The 22,693-nt window shown below is 37.6% G+C and overlaps 1 protein-coding gene across 1 annotated transcript in view; it reads left to right on the top strand.

Annotated features, from left to right (window-relative positions):
• The window catches only part of LOC119426961 (fibronectin type III domain-containing protein 5), a 24,583-nt gene extending 2,757 nt beyond the window's left edge, over window positions 1-21,826 (top strand). The window contains exons 2-5 of the mRNA XM_037694534.1: window positions 14,118-14,233; window positions 16,310-16,508; window positions 21,490-21,579; window positions 21,687-21,826. Of these exons, the coding sequence (XP_037550462.1) occupies window positions 14,118-14,233; window positions 16,310-16,508; window positions 21,490-21,579; window positions 21,687-21,826 (545 nt within the window). The remainder of the gene's footprint in view (window positions 1-14,117; window positions 14,234-16,309; window positions 16,509-21,489; window positions 21,580-21,686) is intronic.
• The last annotated feature ends 867 nt before the right edge of the window (window positions 21,827-22,693 follow it).

The raw sequence follows: 22,693 nt of genomic DNA, 5'->3' as shown, positions 1-22,693 counted from the left end.
CACACACACACACACACACACACACACACACACACACACACACACACACACACACACACACACACAAGCATTATCATCCACCTTTGCCTTTCAGCGACAGTCAGTTGATAATAATTACACCCTGCGCTGCATCATAAAGCCTTGATTTGTTGAACTTGTGACTACTTCATGGAGATTTAAATCCTGCACCAAAGCAGAGGCGTGTTGTCTCTGCTTGTTTATCGTTTTATTTGTCAGCATGTTTAAAAGTAAACCACCTTATTGAATTTTATAGAGGGGTTGGCAATAAAGGGGAAACTCCGTAAAATCAGATGTGCATTCCACATTCTATAAAACTGGAACAATATACATTTATTACCTTATTTTTCCCAGCTAATCAGATACAAGTATTGGTGTCATAATTTCTGTTGCCACAGATAATACTGAGGTTACTGAGCATAGTTGAATCTTGGTACTTTTTATTCCCCTCTGAGAATAAAGGAGGTTAGTGGTCATGTTGGTATGAGCTCTGGGATTAGTTTGGTGTGGATTTACACTAAGAAGTTGGTGTGATACTCCATGATGGTGCCGGGTTTTTTTTTTTGGTTTTTTTTGGACAGAGTTCACTCCAGTTCTTGCTCATGTACAATTACTTTACCAAGCAGAGATTAAAAACTGAAAAACACAGATTATAAAAAGAAACTACCGGATTGAATTGGTGTGATGGTATTAATAGAGAGGCTAAAAGAAAATTCTATTTGAGATGGTAGAAGACACTCACACATTTATGGTTTTATTTTTTTTCCATCATGACTTTATATTTTCACACTTTTTACTTAATATTTTTTCTACTTATGATTACCGAGTTATTTCCATTACTAACGGGAGTTTAAGTATAACATTTGGCTGAACCGTGCATCTCATTTGATCATGTGTTTTTCTAATGTGGCGTAATGTTTTTATATTTAGTCAACTGTGCTGCAATCCATAATGAAGAAGAGAAGAATCCAAAGTTGGAACAAGGAGTCGGGAAGGTTGTAAAGAGCAAAAGATATTTTCGTTAACAAAAAACAAAACCAAGGGCATTGCAGAAGCGTGAGGATCCAAACTTAGAACACGAGCAACACAAGGCTAATGGGAGAGCAGGTCGGACACCAAATGAAAGTGAAAAAAGTAATCTGGCCAGCAGCAACTAAAAAAAGATGGGATTATATATAAACTGAAATAACAAAAGACAGATACAGGGCAGATGTGAATTATAAATTAGAACCAGGTGTGATGAGAGAGTGGAGAGCAAAACCAATTGGAAAAACATTGAACAAATTAAAGAAATGATACGAACAGAATTCAACAAACAATCTATGTAATTTCATAAAAATTCACACAGAAGCATGAAAGACAAAATCATCAGAAGCAAAACAATCATAACAAGATTATGTTATTTATTATGATTGAAGCTTTTAAAGGGACAGTTGTTTAGATATCAGATAAATATCAGCTGCATACTCCGTTTGTTCTGTTTTAGTAAAAGTTTTATGAATTTTAACCCGAAGACTCAGGCTGGGGTTCTTGCCTTTCTATTTCTCTTCATCTCTTCACTGTATTTATTTAAATCCTTATTCAAAATGTGTCCAAAAAATTTAAAAAGGACTAATCAGCAACTGACAGCTGCACAATTGTTACTTTTATTTATTCTGAACCTCTGTTACCAAATCAAAAGCTGTCCTTTTAGACGCCTCATTCACCCAGATTTGAGGTTTTGTCCCACCATTTTTATTTTATTATTATAATTTTAAGACTTGGACACCTGCACCAAGAAAACCAGGCCAGAACCGTGAGGCGGGGAGGAAGTGGGTGCATTTATGGCACCATAAATTAGCACAACATCTTTAATGTTCCCGTGTTTCTAGTGATTCACAAGAAGCTAAGAAAAGGAAAGATAATGTTTCTCTTTAAAATGTAAATACACAGTAGTCCTAAAGAGGCATTGAATTCTTGCAGGTATTTATTTTTGCTATACTCTAAATTTTGGAGTAAGTGAAACAGAGATGGGGGGACAATAAATCATTTAACAAACTGAACATGAACTGAGCATTATAACAGTCTCAGGCTGTTAGTTGTTGCTTAATAAAACAGAAAAATGTGGGATATTCTGTTCATATGTTTTGTTTTTCACTTTCTCTCTTTGCAACATTTTGTGCTGCAATCCAAATAAATGCAGGACAACTTTGGCAGCCACCTGCCAGGTGATGTATTCTCTGAGAAAGCAGTATATAATGTGTCAAACCCTAAGCCGTCTGCAGAGAAGTTACAGGCTGCAGCTCTAAAATGAGCTTCCATTTCTCACTAAATGATCATGGATCTGATTTTTTTTTTCTGAATGCTTATGAGCAGATGTCCAAACAAAAAAAAAAAGTGTTTTTATCACATAGAATAATTCCTCAAAAACATTACGATTAGTCGTTTGTACGTGCTAAATTATTAATTTTGAAGAATAAAAGTAAAGACAACATTCGGGCTCAGATGTTCCTGTTTCCACTCAGCCTTAGTCGCACGTTCAAAATTAAATAAGTGACCGTTTATGAACAAGCAGTCCATCATAAAGGGCTCATAATCATGCTCAGTCACGATTCTGACACAGCAGTGGTGCATTCATGGTGTTCTGTTGAAACCAATGTGTTCTGGTTCTTTTCTATCTGGGGCAGACGCTCGATTACAGAACTGAATCGTTTTTGTTTCTTATAAACAGGTTTTCTTAACATGCAGGGAGGTGATGGGCCAGGTGTGAAGCAGGAGGAAATATTTTGATGCAGCTTTTATTTTTATTATTTTAGCTTTTTGGTTTACTGTGGTTAGTCCAAGGCTTGATTTTTACGAGTATATTTCATTTATCCATCTATCTTTTTTTTTTAACTCGGTTGAGCTGGTGCCTATCTCCAGCAGTCAAGTCTATTCATTCAACCTTTATTTATACAGGTTGGTCTCATTGAGCCTCTAGGACTCATTTTTAACAAAGAATGATGACAACAGTAGACAATCATAAAAGAAAGCAAATAAATGGAATTATATATAAAAAGAAACAAAAACAACTACATTGAAAAGCAGTGTAAAATATTAAAAACAGGAAAATGTCTTCATTGGTTTTTGCCATGAACTTAGCAAATGTATCACAGCAATACCGAAATATTCCATGAACCGCAGATTTTAGTGATCCTTTCAATAAGTAATCATTAGATGTGCGTCTATAACTACTATTTTTTTTTAAGCCAGCCCAATTCAAGATGCCACCAAAGCTTAGAAATGGCTTTAATGAAGTCAGCTGTATAGATATTAAGCTTAAATTTGGTGTTGAAGTAGCGGAGAGTCATTCACACCAATCACTCTTACCACTTAAAAGGTTGGACCGAAATGGGTTTAACATGATCGTTTGGTGCATTCTTTCAAGAAATGCTAAACAGGTTAACTTTACTTTCAAAAGAAAAAAATGGCCAAAAGTTAAATTATTTTTTATATAATTTTAATGTTTTATAAAGAGTCTTAAAATAAAAAGATTCAGCTGTGATTTATAATCCAGCTTTGTCTATCAAAGATTGTGTTCTGCATTATTTCACTGTCAGTAATCCTTACAGACCTTTTAATCTCCAGCTGGCAAATTGAACTGAACAAATGAAAGATTATTGTTTCCCATGGTCCTTCAAAAGTGCGAGTACAGCGAAGCGTTTGTATCAACCTGCTGCTGTTCTTTCCTCTGGCACCGTGTAACTCACTCCTCCACTTTAAAGAGCCTCTTTGAGCTCTGAGAGCTCACCAGTGGCTTAGTGAGAAGCAGATGAAAAGACTAATGGCCTTGTGGTTAATAGTGAGGGCTCAAACGTGCTAAATCTTTAAGATGTGACGGCGTCTTTAGGATTTGAGAGGATTTCAGTTCCTGCTACTGCTCACTTTCTTGCTGCTCATGAGATACAGGTGTGCCCATCAACTGCAGCTGACGCCGAGGACCTGATGAGCTGGGATTGTGTTTGAGCAGAGGACCGTCCACAACTCTCTGCCTGAGCACTGAGTCGCTTGGTGATTTTCAGCCTCTTGCCACTAATTATTGATCTCTGTGTTTTTTCCTAGTGACTACTAAAACAATTCCTTCGTGTTTTTTGCAATTACCCTTTGAGAATATTTCCTGAGTCTTGAGCCGTCCATCACCTGTGTTGGTTCCCTGTGACCTCCTGGAATTACACATTCACTTCTCCTGCAATAAGTATTTGGACTCTCTGCATCCATCGCTGTATCTCTGTTTCTGGAGCTCGCCCTCTCCAGAAATCATCTTATCACGAGCAAACTGGTTGGCCCACTATGTGAATGTGCTGCTTGTGGGACTGAGTTTGTTGTGGTTCCTCGGACTGATGAAGGACGAAACATCTCAACAAAAAAAAGAAACCATCCAGATGATGTGACTTTGTTGGATCAAACCAAACTTGACAAAAATGACATTATTAGGAGCGGCAAGAGCTACAAACACAGTCATTTAGATTGTGACCCATTTTCATCAGAAATAGTGTTTTTAATATGAAACAGATAAATTGGTTCTTGTTCATTGATGTCAGTTTGAATTTTTTTCCCCCTTCATGTTTCCTTTGATAAAATTGAAAAACATTATTTAGTGGACAGATAGACCATCATTTGGACAGTGTCATGGAAGAGAGGTGGTGGTGGCAACAGATTGATGCGGCGGCGATGGTGCTCTGACGCAGTCAGTCGTCTGACAGTTCTCGCAGGTGGAGGAGAGCCTGAGCTGTCATTAGGAGGGAATTAATAGCACGGATGTAAAGGTGTTCACTCTTACTTTCAAGCTATGAGCAGTGATTAATTTCACCATCTGTCACCTGTTAGACACAGAAAAGGACACCACAAATCTCGGTTCCATTTATAGTAACCTCCTTTGAACAGACCTTGCATGAATGTAACATTACATTTAAAACTAATGTAAACTTTTGTGATTCTCAGTAGGAGAAATATGATAAATATGCTTATAAATTTGAAAATAAACTCAAACATATATTCCCCCATTTTGTGCTAAAATTGCACTTGGAAAAATGCAAAAATAATAAAAACTTAAAATAAGCTGATGTAGAAAAGTCTGTTTATCACATTTTGCCCAGACTTATATAGAAGTCCATTTATTCTCTGATGTTGGATTTAACTATGATTAGAAAATGAATGAGTTGGGATTTATATGTTAAATAATCACCAGTTAATATATTTTAATCTATGAAGTGACTGGCACATTATTATGAACAACTAATTTTCTGCCAGTATTCTGTATTGTCCTAAATTTAGCAGCTGTTTTCATTCTTTTTTTTATTGTAAGGAGTTAAATGTTTTATTGCACTTTTTTCATGAACATTGGCATAATTAGTTTTCTTCCATACCTTTACTGAGCTGATAATTGCAAATTTATTTAAAAAGAAAAATCAAATGATGTGTGAAATGCCTCTTTTTTTATGTGTAAATGCACAGAGCGTGGATCTGAGTGGAGATCTTTTCAGGTCAGCTTATGCATGCGAGTCCTAAACTAGGTAGTTCTGGTTACAAACACTGACATAACTCATTGTTAGTTGCAGTTTTTGTGTTTGACAAAGGAACAAGGGATATTTTTCTTTAGCAAGCGAAAAAGTGAACATAAATGCAAATGTTTCTTTTATGTTAGTGAGCACTTGGTAACAGTAGCCGGGTGTTTAGTCATTTTTAGTTCAAAATTTAGAAAATGAGTAGAAAATGTTCCAGTTGAGGAGTTTTTTGACTGTTTTAAAGAAGACAATAATTGTATTATTGCTGTTTGAGCTATAGCACAAAAAATTAATGTGACTAATGCACGTTTCAGAGACAAACAAATAAAGGTGAGCTATTAGTTTTAATTTAGTAAAAGTTTATTATATTTTCAATTTGCTTCCACTTACAATAACTACCAAACAAAAAACCTAGCCCATATACTTCATTCTTCAAGTGATACAATGCACATTGCTTCTTAGCTTCAAGTCATTTATTTTTTTACTCTTGAGCCTTTTCATAAGAATTGCTTCAGTGAATGGAAACCTGAGCTAGTGAAAGCACTAGCGCAGACATGTTGGGTCAGCAAATGCACATCAGAATAGACAACACTGCAAGGCAGATATAAATGTGCAAACAAAAGGCGAAAGAAGACAAAGGATATTGATGGGTAATGATGGCACAAAGATGAAGGGGTGTCGCTGAAAGTAAAGCCAATAAGAAGAAATCCAGAGTGCCAGTGGCAAAAGAAAAGTGAAACATGCAGGAAATAGAAGCTATTAGTTTTATTCGTGTTCTCCCGATCCACCTGCCTGTGACACCAGTCCTAAAGGCGATACTATCCCAGCTCTGCTCCTGTCATCCTCAGGACTGAGAAAACTCCACAGAGAGAGGGAATCCACAGGAAGTGACACGTAAAAGACACAAAAGGTGTATTGTGAAGTGCTAATATCATATTCATAATCCTAGATCAAGCTGTGAGCTCCTTTAGCGTTATCAGCTCCGTCTCATTTTACTGTCCTGCCTGGGGTGAAGAGAAAGGAGGGGAGGGTGTTGATCTTAATTTGAGAGTAGATTTCATTAGCAGTGGGGTTGTCAAATAATCAACCTCACGGCGCTCCTTTGCCTTTTTAAATTAACTGGCTTGCATTCAGTCTGTGAAAATGCGGCATTGATTTCCATACTCAGCTTTCTGACATTTAATTAGAGAAATGCACGTGTGTGCGTGCTCCATCAAATAGAAGGATGGTGTTTTTCAACCGCGCCATCTTAACCTCAGTGCACTTTTGGCCGGTAGGGATAGAAAAACATTCATTTCCCAAGAGTAAATAACTCATTTCTCTACAAAGAAGCATGAAAAACCCTTAGGTATGATTATTTGACAGAGCTGAGCTGCTGTTTACAAAGGCTGACAGGACCTTAGATTGCCTGTGCATGTACAATACAACCATACAAATATACAAACTGGGACTGTTTTAAAAGACATTGTAGTAAAACTTCAAATAAAATACTTTGTTCCAAGCTGTTTTATTTACAGCAGCAGCAGACCATTGGCCTACACTGCAAACCAGTTTACGCATGAGGCTAATCAATAGCAGAATACTATAAGACTGAGAAACATTTCCCTCTTTCACCCATCATATCCTCACTAGCTTTCCATTGAAGTGTCAACTATAGGTAGAGCTCTTTACCCACAGGCAATGGAGAGGCTGCCAAAAAGTGTAATTCAGAATAACAGCGAGAACATAGACAGAAGGAGACAAAAAAAATAAAGAGAGACAAAAACAGATAGACAGTTCAGGCATCTGTGAGGGGGAGGTTTGCATCAAATGTCTATAATAGTCAGGAAAAATAGGCGTAGAAAGCAAAGAAAAGCAGAAAATGTCTGAATTCTCCTATAAGGAGGCAAATACAGAAATAATGTGAAACAAATTAAAGAACAAAGAAAAGAGGAAGTCTACTGAAAATCTTGTTTTGTATACATTTTCACTGATTATGGAAAATGGCAGTAAAACAGCTGGCAGTCTTTAATGGAACAGGAATTGTGAGCCATTAGTTGTAAAACATGACAAGATTTAGTTCGTGAGCACTGTGACAGCTAGCATCTCACAATTATTCACCAGATGTTTCAGCTTCAAAATGAGACTTTTGATGACTCCACCTCACCTTATTACTTCTGGAAATATGTAAGACTGCATCTGCAAAGACAAGACCACATGCCTTGATCTATCTATGGGGGGTGAGGGGGCTAGCAGCTGTGGATGTACTAAGTACAAGCACAAAGGTGCAGCTGGCACCGCACCAAAGGAAAAAGGTTTGTTAAAATTGAATTGGTTAGAAATGTATTTGAGTCGTGAGGACGTGCTGGTAGTCTACTGCAGGGAAGATACTGACTACTAATAATAACTATTTCATGCAATTCCGCTTTCAAAATCAAAAAAGCAGTCCCAGTTCAGTTTGCTATTGCTTCCAGATGTTTATCATCATCACTTCATTTATTTCTCACCAAAACCCCTGTAGGTTCACATGCTCTTTAAAAGTTTTTCATCCTGCTACTAAAGCGTTTCTTGGAATCCATGCTGCTTAAATATTCAGTCCCACCTGCTGGTTATTACAGCTTCCATACAGAATGACTGTTTACTTGCCATTAGATATGGCATGAAGAGGTTGAAGTTGCTGCACCGAAATTAGCAGCTTGATGCAAAAAGTGATTTGAAGAGGAGCAGAAACACCTGAGGCCTGTGCTTCCCTTTTAAAGGCCAGATGATGGTAGAGTGGGATGTATCTAACAAGCAGTTCTCGCTTTAGCTTTAAAACCCACAGACTAGCTCATTAGCATCCCGGGGAGCAGAACCAGCCCGGGGGCCCGAATCTGAGAAAGGCATTTCTAATGATTGCAGAGCTGTAATAAGGTGGTACAAATCCGTGTCTCCCCATGGGGCTGGATGGAAGCTGGAACACCACCCGAAAACTAAATCACAGTTTAACTTTAATAGGGTCACAAGTGTAGTGAAGCAGAATGGGCTCAGACTTCAAACTCAAGTTTATTTATTGTCATTTGCATCACATGTGGTACATGAGGTGGAACGAAATTGTGTACTCAAGGTCCCAGTTGCACCCAAAAATATAAAGTATAAAAACAAACAGTATATGAGGATATAAGACATACTCTAAGATATATGCTAAACAAATGCTAAACAATACACTAAAAGATCTAACATATACGCTAAACAATAATGATGTAAAATAATACAGTTTATTAAACAGCAGCCCGAACATGAGTCTGCAGTGAGTAGATGGGTATGAATACAGCAGAATACTTTCTGTTCATATGATTGTCAAAAAGCTTACCATATGGTATTTTTGCTATTGTAAAAAGAAAAACAACATTTTGTAAATTTACTTATTATCTTATATAGCTATTATTAATATTTTTTCACATCATCTCATCTTCTAGGACAAGACACGTAAGTTGACAGGACTGATTCTTGAGGTTATTAAATATAAAAAATAATGCTCAGCCGTAGTGCTGATGATTATTTTACTTCTCTTTGAGTATTTGTGAAATATATTCTTCCTTGAAATGTGTCTGAGCAACCTGATCAATGTGAAATAAGGTCTGGAAAAGGATTTTTTTTTTTTATTATTATTGCAAGAAGAATTTAAAAATATGTGTTGATTAATATTTGACTTGGATCTGAGATTGGGTGATTAGGTTTGTACAGTCAAAGCCCGCAGGATCAGCTTGTGTAGAGGACTAAACACAAAAATGCATTAATAAATCTCACACAAATTAAAGATGAAATGAGTAAAAATTCAAATAAAATTTATATTGTTTAATTCGTGTAATTAGCAAAGACAAAAAGTTTTGTCTTGTCTAAATAATCCAGAAATTTGCTGGAGTGAAAATTCCATATTTTTAAATAATCAAATATAAAAAACACATGTCACAATTAATTTAATTCATTAGTGTGAAAAATAGAAACTAAGTATATAGAGACACATTGATATATAAAAAGTAAGTTACAATTCCTTATTGTGAAATAATGTCAAATAACATAAAACCAAACAGAGATGCTACATTAAGCATTATAGTTAAGTTTACAAGGTTTTATATCAAGTGTTTGAATCGATTCAGGAAGACCCTTCCAAAATAAAAACAACAACTTTGTAACAAATAAAGAGCTCTAAAATTGCAATAAATAAATAAGCAAACAAAATTTATTTTAAAGGTCTACTGCATATAATATAGTGCAATCTAATGGCAAGGATGCTAATTTCCACCATTTCCTCTTTGTTTGAAGCTGCAAAACAATTTAAAAAAAAAGTCTTTCTGAAATTGATTTGAATTGGAGCAAAGAATGAGTCATTTTAATTTGTAAAAAAAAATCACAAACGGTCAAAGAAAGACAAGTCCAATATTTTTTTTTAATTCCCATTGAAAAACAAATATTTGACTAAAGTTTTTGTCACGTTTTAGCCACAGTCTAATAATGTAAAGGAATGTTTTTGAATTTGATGATATCTTTATGAGGCATTTTGCCATTTTTCTATTTTAATTTATCGTGGTATTCAGCGTCATCGCAAATGCTCATTGATTTTTAAGAAAACATGTTTCTATGCTAATTAAATTATAGCTTTTGATTAGATTTTTTTAAATGTCAGAGCATAAAAAAGTAAATTAAAAATATATGCTGAAACTTTACCTTTCTCCGATTCCTGGTGCACTTGAACACGGTTGATTAAAGCATGCAGTGAGTATCAGTATTATGTGCATGTTGTATTTAAACCACATGAAAATAAGATTGTGCTGTGATCCAGACTTGCTGTAGATATCATCTAACGCAGAACTGCTGCAAATAACATACACATTTTTATTATTCAGATCAAATGAAACTTGCAGTCACAGTGCTGACGTCGTGTTTATTCCACGTTTAAATGAGGTACACAGAATGATATGAGGTAAGAGAAATACTTCCACTGAGATCACCCAGGAAACTAGAACTACACAGCTGGGATAATTAGAAGAAAAAAAAAATGATTTGATCTTTAAAGCACCCTACAGTATATGCTCAATATTACATATTCTCGTGCAACCTTCAGTTCTTCTTTGTCAGCACACTTTGTAACGTGTGCAGAAAAATCCTGTCTATCTCAGGTCAACAGAGACATGTGTTCATAAAGCAATAATGTGTTTAAATATTTTGTACGCCAGAAACGATTGGCTACACGTTCGTTTTCTCTGAAACGTTTTAAATTTAGGAGGGTATTAAGGAGCTGTCGTCCTCTATGCTGCTCAGCATGGGACAATTAGCTGCCACTCTGATCATCATCATTCGGATAACAAAGACACACACACCAGAGATGGCCATCTTGTGGCTGAAAGTCACCCCCATCCCTCAGGGTGAGCCACAGACAGTTTATGAAGACATCTGTTCGGTGTTTCATTAGAGCTGATTCTTGTGTCATGTGGATATTTAGGGAACACGGTCATGGTCAGTTTCTTCACTCTGTCCCAGAGTCAAGCAGTCATGCAAAAAAAAGAGGAGAAGAGCAAAGACACAGAACAAAAGCTCTGTTGCACTGAAAAATACACTTAAAAAGTAGAGGTTTAAAAATCATTAAGAGAAGCATTTATGTTTTTAAAACTTCAATTTTTAACAGTCCTTTGCTTCAATTGTTAATTTGTCTGTTTACTGTATAATATCAAAGTCTTAAATAGATAAATATCTGTTTTTTAAGGATATGCAATTCTTTTTATAACAAAACAAGCACCATAACAGCGCTGCAACAGTGCTTAAGGTAATTAAGTAAGGTAATTTTGAAAGGTTTTGATCTTAGATGATAAAGAATTAAGAACTATTCGTTTATTTTCTTGTTTTTTGACTCGGCGGCGGCTGGTCATTTGTCAAACAGCAACTTTTCAAACTTCAACAAGAATGAACAAACACATCTTCTTTCTGAAGGTTAATACTTGGACCTGCTAGCTGCTGAAGAAGACCAAAAGTAGGAAAAGTTTGATTTGAGACGGCACAATCAGAAAATCTGAAAACAGGAAGCACATAAATTTGAACATTTACTTGTCTATACTCTGGGCTCTGTTTGGAATATTGATGCCAACAGGGAGATTAAATGAAGTCAATGTTTCATCTGAACCCAGCCTGTGTGCTTTAGATCAGATTCAAATGACTGAATTATCTCTTCAACCCGTCATCAAGTCCAGCAGAAACCTGTAATGATCCGTTAAAATAATTCAGGTGAGCTGAGGCAGAAAAACAAGTAAAACCATGAATGATCCGCATAAAGACTCTCTTTTTATGTTCTTCCAGGATGATTCTGAAATACTATTTGAGCATCATGTGTCAACAACGTAACGGTGCCAAAGTCGGAGAAATAAATGTGTTTCCAGAAGCCAAACAGCGAGTAAGCGAGCACCAGCAGAGATGTTAAGCTACATTTGTAATTCCTTCAGTCCCAGCAGACTCCACAGCCTCAGATCCTGCAGGCTAAACAAGTAAACAGCAGACAGTAAACAAAACAAATCCACTACAAACATGAGAGCACCCCTTCCCACCTCTACTGCACTGATGAAGAGATGCAGCCAGTCTCCTTCTTGTCATGTGCGGTTAGTCAGGTCATTCGTCAAAATGTCACCAGCAGCAGCAGGTTGATTCGAAACACAAAAGCCTGCTTTGGATTCTGTTCCCTGTTTCTGGGAGTACAGTAAAGAGTGCTGCAGCTGCCCATTGTCCTGTAATCACACACTTTGAGGGCTGGACTGGTCAAAGGGTGAGTCGGCGTTAACCTATTCAACGACTCATTGATTTTATTTGAATGGCTGAATAAGATTTATGGCCCATTAAAGACCGCCGAGTGGCCTCGTTTAAACTCAACACCTCTTCTCGTCTTTACTCACCTTTCTGCTCCGCTTCATAAAACAAACATCAATCAGTCCCTACAATGGCATAAAAGACACATGAGAACTAAATCTTTTTTTTTTTTTTTACTTTTAAAAAGTCAACACTAATCTTGACTTTCATCAAGTTGTTGTCACTAATTGCAGTTTGTCAGAATTTGTAGCATGTAATCAAAAATGCTTGTGAATTCACAAAAATGTAATCTTATCTACGCTGCAGCCACGAGATGTGTGCGATTATTTTTGTTCAGTCTGTGCTACATAATTATAGACTCTTGTTCCCCAGCAGCTGAGGCCACCAAAGGGTGCACAATCTCACAACTAATTATCTAATGAAAGCAAATTATTATCCACAACTCTTGTAGAATGCATCCATAATTACACTAGAGGTGTGTTTGGAACATGATACTGAGCTAAAAAAAAAAAAAAACACACACACGCATTGCAGAAACACACACACATACATTGAAGATGTGTTAGACAGGTCAAAGGTCACAGATGTCTGTACTTTTCTCGGAGCATTTTTATGTTTTGTGCATTTACTTGCATAATAAAAAGAGAAAGCGGTGAGGAGTTCAAGTTAAGCTTAAGGGATATAGACGCTCCCCCAGAATTTGTGGTAAATAAATTGGAACTGGGGGGATGGATACAGCAGATCAATAGTATATCTGACTGTTGCTGGCAACAATAGTCAAGTCAACTTTATTTATAGTGCATTTCATTATTTAATGGTTTATTTAATAATTGTATTGTATATTTAATGATTTAATGATGTATTTCATAATTAAATGATACATTTAATTGTTGTTTGTTTTATGTATTTATTTATTTCATTTGATCACATTCCGTCCTCCATACATTTTGACTCCTTATGCTTTATTTTATTATGGTAGTAACATCATGTTGTTTGAATAGCCAAAATTAGACTTAGCATCTGTGCTATCTTGTTCATGTCTGCAATTGCTATGGAAAAAAGGAAATAACGCTGCATGAAATGAAGCTAAAAAATAAAAAATAAATACTCCTGCAGGGCCAGATTGCACATTTTCCTAAAATATTTTTTAAATAGTTTTAATTCAGCAGCATTCTTTACAAGAGTTGTTTGGGTCAAAACCTGTTGTAAACCCAGTATTTGTAAAAACACTGTGAGGGCAGGGTCTGAATTTAATGGTTTTCCTTGAATGCAAAGTAAGTCTTACAATGTCAGATAGAAAATTCTGATTTCAAGTTATCCTGAGAAATAAAATCTCTGTGCATATCCCTTTCTGTGATGTACGTTGAGTATCTAAATCAGGATGTGGCTGCTTTGATTTTGTGCATAAAATTTCTCCTCAGTGCATCTAGAACTTGCAGAAATATTTTTAACCGTGGCTCAACGCACTGAAATGGTAATTTTAAGATGAAAAGTTCCAGTTCAGAACCTTTAGAAACAAAGTTTCTGCAAGACAAATGAAACCCATGATTGTACCCCACAGACTGCACTAAATCTTCCCCTCCACTCAAAGAATTTGTTTTACTGCTACTATACTCCATCATGAATCGCAGCTCGTATAATGGATTCAGCGCAGCCATTTATTCACACTACTGAATTTGGCTTTCTGCCACGTTGGTGGAAATTTCAACGTCTTTGCTTTGTACCACAGAAGGAACAAAAAGCTTCTGTTTCTGTCTTTGTGTGCAGATAGCTTGTCGCCTCCTGTCAATGTGACCATCAGAGAGGTGAAAGCGAACTCCGCCGTGGTGTCATGGGACATTCCAGAGGGAGACCCTGTCATCGGCTTTGCCATCACACAGCAGGTGAGTAACAGGAATGCAACATTAACTGTTTGCCTCTGTTTCAGAATATTGTTTCCAGCATCACTGCAAATACACTGAACAAAAAGATAAATGCAACGCTTGCTTTTGCTCCCATTTTTCATGAGCTGAACTCAAAAATATAATTTTTCTATGTACACTTAAGGTCTTTTTCTCTCAAATATTGTTCACAAATTTGTGTAAATCTATTCTGGTGAGCATTTCTCCTTTGCCAAAATAATCCATCCACCTGACAAGTGTGGCAGATCAAGATGTTGATTAAACAGCACGATTATTGCACCGCTGTGCCTTAGGCTGACCACAATAAAAGGCCACACTAAAATGTGCAATTTTATCACACAGCACAATGCCAAAGCTGTTGCAAGTTTTGAAAGAGCATGCAACTGGCATGCTGACTGCAGGAATTTTAAGAAAATGTTTAAAAACAACATATTCTCAGGCTAAAGAGATGTGGAAGGGGTTGGGGTGGAGTAATGGGTAATGTGATTAAGTAAAGGTTTAATAATGCATTGTTGTAAAGAAATCATACTGAAATTATAATATTTTGAAATACAGGAGAATAGGGGTAGGACTACATGTGATTCATCCTACTCCTTTTAAAACATTTTGTTTGATTTTCACATTGTTGCTATGCATCTTTTGTCTGAATTATTATGTTTGAAATACATATTTTTAATTAAAAATAAATAAATGTCCGTCAGAGCTGTTGTCCATGAATTAAATGTTTATTTCTCCACCATAAGCCATCTCCAAAGGCATTTATGAGAATTTGGCAGTACATCCAACCAGCTTCAAAACCGCAGACCATGTGTAACCATGTCAGCACAGGACCTCCACATCCAGCATCTTCACCTCTAAGATCGTCTTGAGACCAACCACCTGGACAGCTACTGCAACATTCAGTTTGCATAACCAAATAATTTCTGCACAAACTGATATAAACCATCTCAGGGAAGCTCATCTGAATGCTCATCATCGGGGTCTCCACCTGACTGCAGATCATCATCATAACCGATTTGAGTGGGCAAATGCTCACATTCGATGAAATAATGACACACTGAAGAGGTATTTTCTTCACGTATAAATCCCGGTTTTCACTGTACAGTGCAGATGGCAGACTGCGTGTAAGGCATAGCGTGGGTGAGTGGTTTGCTGATGTCAAAGTTTTTAATCGAGTGGCCCACGGTGTTGATGGGGTTATGGTATGGGCAAGCATACTGTATGTTATGGACAACGAATACAGGTGCATTTTGAATGCACAGAGATACCATGATGAGATCCTGGCCCATTGTTGTGCCATTCGTTCATGACCATCACTTCATGTTGCAGCATGATAATGCACGGCCCCATGTTGTAATTATCTGTACACAAACTGAAAACATCTCAGTTCATGCATGGCCAGCACACTCATTGGACAAGTCACCCACTGAGCATGTTTGGGGTGCTCTGGATCAGCCTATACGACAGCATGTTCCAGTTATTTTACAGGCCACAGCCAACAACCTGAACAACTCTATGCGAAGGAGATGTGATGCAATATGTGAGGCAGATGGTGGTCACACCAGATACTGATTGGTTTTCAACCAAGACTTCAAAACTCTTGGATTTTTGAGTTCAGCTCATGAAAAATGGGAGCAAATACAAAAGTGTTGCGTTGATATTTTTGTTCGTTGTAGTGTATGAACAGAAGACAACAGGTGCTATGCAAGAACAAAATGATCAAGGAAGTTTTGTTGTGTGTCATCTGGTAATCCCCATCCTACTACTTTGATGTATTGCTGAGATGATTCTGCTTCCAGTTTGTCCATTTTGCAAATGAATTCTCTGGGCTGTGTTTGCCAAGTTGTAAAAATTGAAAGATCAATCAAAACAACACAAAAGCTCACTTGGCAATCGGTAGTGGTGGCGTCACTTTTGGCACTATGTGCAAAACCTGTAACAACTTTTTTAAAAAGCTTAATACTCCAGATGTTAGTTAGCTTTAAAAGGCCCGTTTAGTCTCATTTGAAGGCGTTGATTTAATTCCTAAAACCTAATCTCTGTATTTTGCTACAACAGAAAAAAGATGTGCGCATGCTGCGATTCATCCAGGAAGTCAACACCACCACACGCTCCTGTGCGTTATGGGACTTGGAGGAGGAGACGGACTACATTGTGCACGTTCAGTCTATCAGCATGTCTGGGACGAGCCCGCTGAGCGAACCGCTGCGCTTCCGAACCCCGAAGGAAACCGAGACCCAAGCCTCTAAGAGCAAAGGTGAAGTGGCCGAAGGACAACACTCACATACACAAGCCAAAATACACTCTTGTTTAGCAATCTAGCTGTTCTACACTTACATGAGAAATAGAAATCTGTTTCAGTCCATTTTTTAAAACATAAGTGCAGAGGGGACTTGGCCTTTTGACAATATAGTGACATATTTTGGCTAAAAACCAAAGTAAATCAATAGACACACAAAGCATGAAATGAAATTTCACGACAGAGCGCCTCAACTCTCCGATTCTGATGACGACTCAGGAGCAACGCGCCTAAAGGGGGTGCATACTTCACTGTTTATTGATGTTCCCCTGCAAGCCTCACTCTGTATGCAGCCTGCACAGCTGCACTGTAAACCAAAATGAGGAAAGGCATTTATCAGACAGGGAGGAGGTAACAGGAAGCTTTAAAGGGTGGAGAATCGATGTGTTTTTTTGGCTGAAGCACTGCTCCATCCATCCCTGCTCTCATTTACACTCATCTCTCTTATGAGCTGCCGCCATTCTTCAATACTTCACAGTGAGCAGAGCCAGGGGGAGACTGAACTTCTGCTGTGGTGGTGTAAGTGGGCTGCCAGGAAACGCGTAGAACATAAAAACAATCACCGCAATACAGGGGAGGGATGCTCCGACGGCCGCTGAGGCCTAATTATACACGATTTGTTGTCACTGCGTTTTATCTTCAGCAGGGGAAGAAATTAGAGAAGTATATTATGGCACAAGATCAGAATAAACTCTTTTTTTCTTGTATTTTCCTCCCTTTTGTGTTTTTTGCATGCATGTTTCATTTGAACTTTTTTGTAACTTTTGAGTTGTCTGTACACAAAAATATGCAGAAGTGCTTTTAAAATATAAAAAAAAGGGTTTGATTTAAGGTGATAAAGGTATAACTTGAGTTTGTAATCTTAACAACATCTTGTGTAAATATGTAAACATCACAGATCTGTGGCAAAAATTAAAATAAAAAGCACATTCTACAAATAACCAAGAAAATGAACATGAACTGAAACAAGACATCAGAAAGATGCTAAATTAATTTGCGCTGGCCATGTGTTTACTTTTCATATCGGCTTTGTTGCTATGTGAGACCATTTTAGCATAAAATTCTGTAAATTGCTTATCTTCGTAATAATACTGTAAATGAGGCGAAAACAAGCTGAAATCATTACCTTTGATAAAGTTATTCAAATGTGTGGAAAGAGAAGAGTTTGTTATTTTATCAGATCATTTCTCAGTACAGCTGTTGTGTCGATAGGCTGGGCGAACATCCCGAGAATAAAAGAGAAGTTTTCGCCTTCCTCCTTCGGCTGTTCAGCCTCAGTTCTGCCAGATCACATTGATCTCAGCTGAAGGAGCCAAGGACGAGCCTGAAATGCCAGATTGTTCTCATTTCATCTTTCAGGATGGGTTTAACCTGCAGAAGATCAAAAGAAGCAAAGGAGTAGACATGCAGTGTAGCCTGAGAAAGCAGGAAGGAGTGACAATGAGTTAGAAAGAGGAACAAGGGAACAGGAAGTGACTGACAGAGGAGATGGTGCAGTAAGACAAGGGAATAACAATTAAAGTTGGCTGTCAGGAGCAAACAGACCGTCTGTTTTCACACATGTGCACTCTCTCTGGGAAAATGATGCTCCAACGTGGACAATAAACTGTGCTGTAAAGAAGACTGATAGGTCGTCTCAGATCTAATAAAGGAGAAACATCTCTCTTTGGTACTGTAAGAAAAAAAGCTTATTTTTCTTCTGTCACACAGGATTTTCATCTGTACATCAAAGTTGGGCTTCAGTAAATTGCTGTAAGATATTTCCCCATGACATCAACTCAGCTTTGAAACAAATGCGCCAAACTCCTAAAGGAACAAAAAGGAGAAATCCTCTGAGGCTTAAAAACTGTATTTAAGATTCATTTGAAGTATATTCATTTTTTTTTTGGATCCTTTTAATGAATGAGTCTAAAAGAAACAGAAACCTAACCAGCGTGTCTGCAGGCAGTCATTTTAAAATTCAAAGTCAGACGTCTGGGTTGTTGGGGGGGGGAGGGGGAATCAACAGTGCTCTTGAAATAAATTGAATCCATTATTTCTCAAAAACGTTGAGCTCTTGCTTTATAGCTGCATTTAATGCCACAGAAGGTCAGCATCTGGTGAAACCACAGCATCTTGTAGAACTCCATCAGAGAGCATCAGGAGTGTTGCAGCTGACTTGTTTGCCCCAGTAAGGTCACCCAGGAAAAAAGCATTAGGTGCCCGGAGCTGTTGTGCTTTGATTATTTAATTCAAGGCAGCAGAGACCAATCGATTAGCTTGTTGCTAAAAGCTGCTGGAGCGTGGGGTTCCTGCACACAGGGCCCTTCAAATGTCACTGTGCCTTCTAGTAAAAGGGTGGAATGCTCTCTATGTTGTAGTAAAGTTTAGGAAAAGGCTGCTTGTTCAGTATCTGAAGGTATTTACCGTATTTTCCAGCATATAAGTCGCTACGGAGTATAAGTCGCATCAGTCAAAAAAAGCATCATGAAGAGGAAAAAACATATATAAGTCACTTTGCAGTATAAGTCGCATTTATTATGCATCACCGCTGAACCCTGGGAAACGTGGGCGTGGGTCGTGCCAAAAATCGATTGGATGCCACAGGAGCGTGCACAGAAGGACTCGCTGTTGCAGTTCTTTGAAATTTAACAAGACTAACACGTAAAAACAATTGTTTGCTCGACATTATAGCAAAGATGTGTCTCAGTTTAACTTTTTCCTTAATAAATGCACTTTGATGGTCAATGTTAGGTGGGGGCAGCTGGGGTGGCGGTACAGGAAAAACATTTACGTCTACCGGTAGTTATCAAAAGAGGTCCTCTCGCGCCTCTAGCAGCTGCAAATGGCAATGTTTACCCTGGTTCATGTCAGTGTGAATGAACATTTAAAACGCCAAAAATTGCATTATGAATATGGAGAAAAAAAACATATAAGTTGCTTCGGTGTATAAGTCACATGACTGGCAAATCTATGCAAAAAACTGCGACTTATGCCGGAAAATATGGTGCATTCATTCTGATGCTCACAGTTGAGCTTCTCTTGCCTTTATGAGTCAGTGTCATTACAGCTCTGCAGCTGTAACTAAAGACAGGAGAGGACATTGGCAGATTTGTAAAAGGAAAAAGCCCTCAATTAAAGACACATTTATGGAATAAGACAGCTGTGAAATATATGAAAACTCTGCAGTTTGATTGCTAGAGCTGATATGAATACAGATTCTGAACATCAGATTCTGTCGGGGGGGGGAGAATCTGTTTATGAAACCCCAAAAGGATCAAATAGTAGTTCAGTCAAGTCTGCTACAGCACTGACACGTTCAAAGCTGCAGAGAAAAATCTAAGGGCAGCCCTGCAGAGAACCAAGAAATACCACTGTGAATAGTTTATGATGAGTTGGGGAGGCTCACAGCAATTATCAGGCTGACCAGCTCTGAAAAACCAACACTGAATCTGGATTCTGTTTATTAATTTTAAGCCCATCCTCACAATTGTTTTTCCCATGAAGCATTTGTCACACAAGCACAATTTCCTAATGTAAAGTTCCTTATTTCATCCTGCATGTTTTTGATCCTTTATGCATTTTTAGCGAATCACATGGACAGCAATGTTTTTTTTTTCTTCCAAGTATGGCTTTCTGATGGTGTAGTGACTTTTAAGTCTTATAAAAAATAAAAATCTAAACTTTTCTGTAGTTTAGATACTTATTTCCCTCGTTGCTTCTGAGATTTTAACACTCCTTATTCTTGTTACAATTTTTCTGATGTTAATTAATCAAGAAGATTAAAAAAGAGCTTTTATGAATTGGTTGAGTCCAGTCTCCTTCCTGGTGATTTCGGACCATTTTCATGTGGAATACAAATAACCATTTTCCTGATATCTTCTCCACGAGTGTCATTGGGGACTTTCACAATGATTTGTAAAGATCAGACTTTTTTAGCAAAAATATATTCATGGGTTATATATAAATATTGTAAAAATTTTAAAGATTTTTATCTTTTCATTCATGTCTCCATTTTATGCATCCTGCATTCATAATCCATTTTACCTAAAAACAGGGGTAGTCAAATATTTCTCATAATTTTAAAGTCGGAAGAAATTGGTGATTATTAATACAATCAAAGCACGTTTTATTTTATTTCATCATAATGTGCATTACATTTCAGACAAGCAAATTTGTTACAAAAAAGAAATTTGTTTTAGTTTAGCTCTAAAAGCACATTACTGGAAACAAACTGATGAAAAATCTGATCGTTCAAACCTATTTTGTCACAAAATAGCAAAGAAATGTTGACAATCATCTGTCAAAACAGACACGTTTAAGATTTGCTTTGCTATTTTCGGGTTCTCTATTTGGAGGTTGTAACCAGTGCAACAATAACTATAGTACATTAAAGTCAATGCAATTTTAAAACCCCTCTTTTTACAGCAGAGAGATCCATTAGATGGTTTTATTTCTCTAATTGTGAGTAGAAAATATTGATATACCATGAGCTTGTTTTAGTTGAATTGAGTCAGAGATTTTTCTTATATCCTGTCATGAACAAACACACTAATGCGGCTTTCTTCTCCCCAGAAGCTCATTGTTTTAGTCGTAAATCTAATGTGTTGGTAAAAAAACTCGTTCAGCAAAACATGTTGATGATTTTATAGCCTTTCATTTGCCGCTCAGAGTCAGTAGCATCCAAACAGGCCTCAAGATTCACATTCAGGTCCAGAACATGCAGATAATGTAAAAACATTAGCACTGATGGTTGTGGAAGAGAAGCATCACCAACAGAAAGTTCATTGTTATCCATTATTATTTATTATCGGCTAAAATAAAGTGAAGTTGTTTTAATGAGTTACGTGCTATTTTAATGACAAGATGGTTATTACAGTCAATTTCTCCAATGTTTTCTGGTGAAATAGATTTTATTTTTTTTAATAATCCATGTGCTGTTGCTGATTCCCTCTTTCAGACGAAGTGACAATGGAGGAAGTAGGCCAGACGACCCAGCTGAGAGCAGGGGAGCTCATTATAATTGTGGTGGTACTTATTATGTGGGCAGGTGAGGACAAGTTATATTTTAATAAACCCGGACCGAGCAGGATTCATTTAGTCTGTATTAACTTTGCAGAAAATAATAAACGGAGCCGCCATAATCTCTCCTCCCAGGTGTGATTGCCCTCTTCTGTCGCCAGTATGACATAATCAAAGACAACGAGCCCAACAACAACAAGGATAAAGCCAAAAACTCCTCAGAGTGCAGCACTCCTGAGCACCCTTCAGGGGGTCTGTTGCGCAGTAAGGTATAACCCACCCACCCCTTCTTCCCCTCCTCCTCTTCTATGGGTGCCTCTCCCCCTTCAGCGATGCTGGGCAGGTGAATGGTCCCGGCCACTTCTAGACTTTTTTTTTTTTTTCCCCACTGACACTTCATTAACCCTCACAGTGTCATCTGAGCGTCCGCTTCAGGCTAAACAAGGTGCCATTACGTGCATGACTGACTCAAGTCATAGCTTCTTGTTCTGTTTGGATCAATACACAAAGCCTCATATCATGCCCATATGAGCAGAGAAAAAAAAAAACATATAATAGTCAGTACACTGCAAAAGTCTTGAGTTATCTCTCATTTCTTTATGTTTTGCTTCCAGTGAGACGTATTTTCTTGTAACACTTTAAGTGGATCTTAGCAGCCGAAGTCCAAAGAAAGCCAGAACTGTTAAGCAAGACCACTTTACAAGATTACGAGAAAGTTTCACTCCGTTGGAAGCAAAGTTTAGAGATTATGGGGTGGATTAAGACTTTTGCACAGCTCTTTATTCCTTTCACTCTGTCGTTGCAGCCATCAACAAAAGATCAGAGGCATTTCCATGCTTAAGTTTTTTATTCGTACAATTTTTCTTGATGTAATTGTCTCATGTTCTTTCACTCAGCAGGTCCATAAGAACAACAACAGGATGACATCTGTCAACATCATTGAGGTGTGACCGTCTTCACTTCTCTCAAAAGACTTCAGCGTGAGCCCGTTTTAGGCCCGTCATCCACTTGTTGCAATGATGCTGGGACCTCAGTCCTCCTGGTGGAGTCGTCCTCCTTTAACATGAGTCCTCTGCTGAGATGACGTCGTACGACTCAGGGGGTCGAGCTCGGGCCTCTCTGAGAGAGGAGTCGGCAGAGGA

This window comes from Nematolebias whitei, chromosome 21, assembly GCF_014905685.2.
Source record: "Nematolebias whitei isolate Nwh7 chromosome 21, NemWhi1, whole genome shotgun sequence".
In the NCBI taxonomy this organism is placed as follows: Eukaryota; Metazoa; Chordata; class Actinopteri; order Cyprinodontiformes; family Rivulidae; genus Nematolebias; species Nematolebias whitei.
Note: the sequence above shows the minus strand (reverse complement) of the source record. Positions and strands in the feature narration are given on the sequence as shown.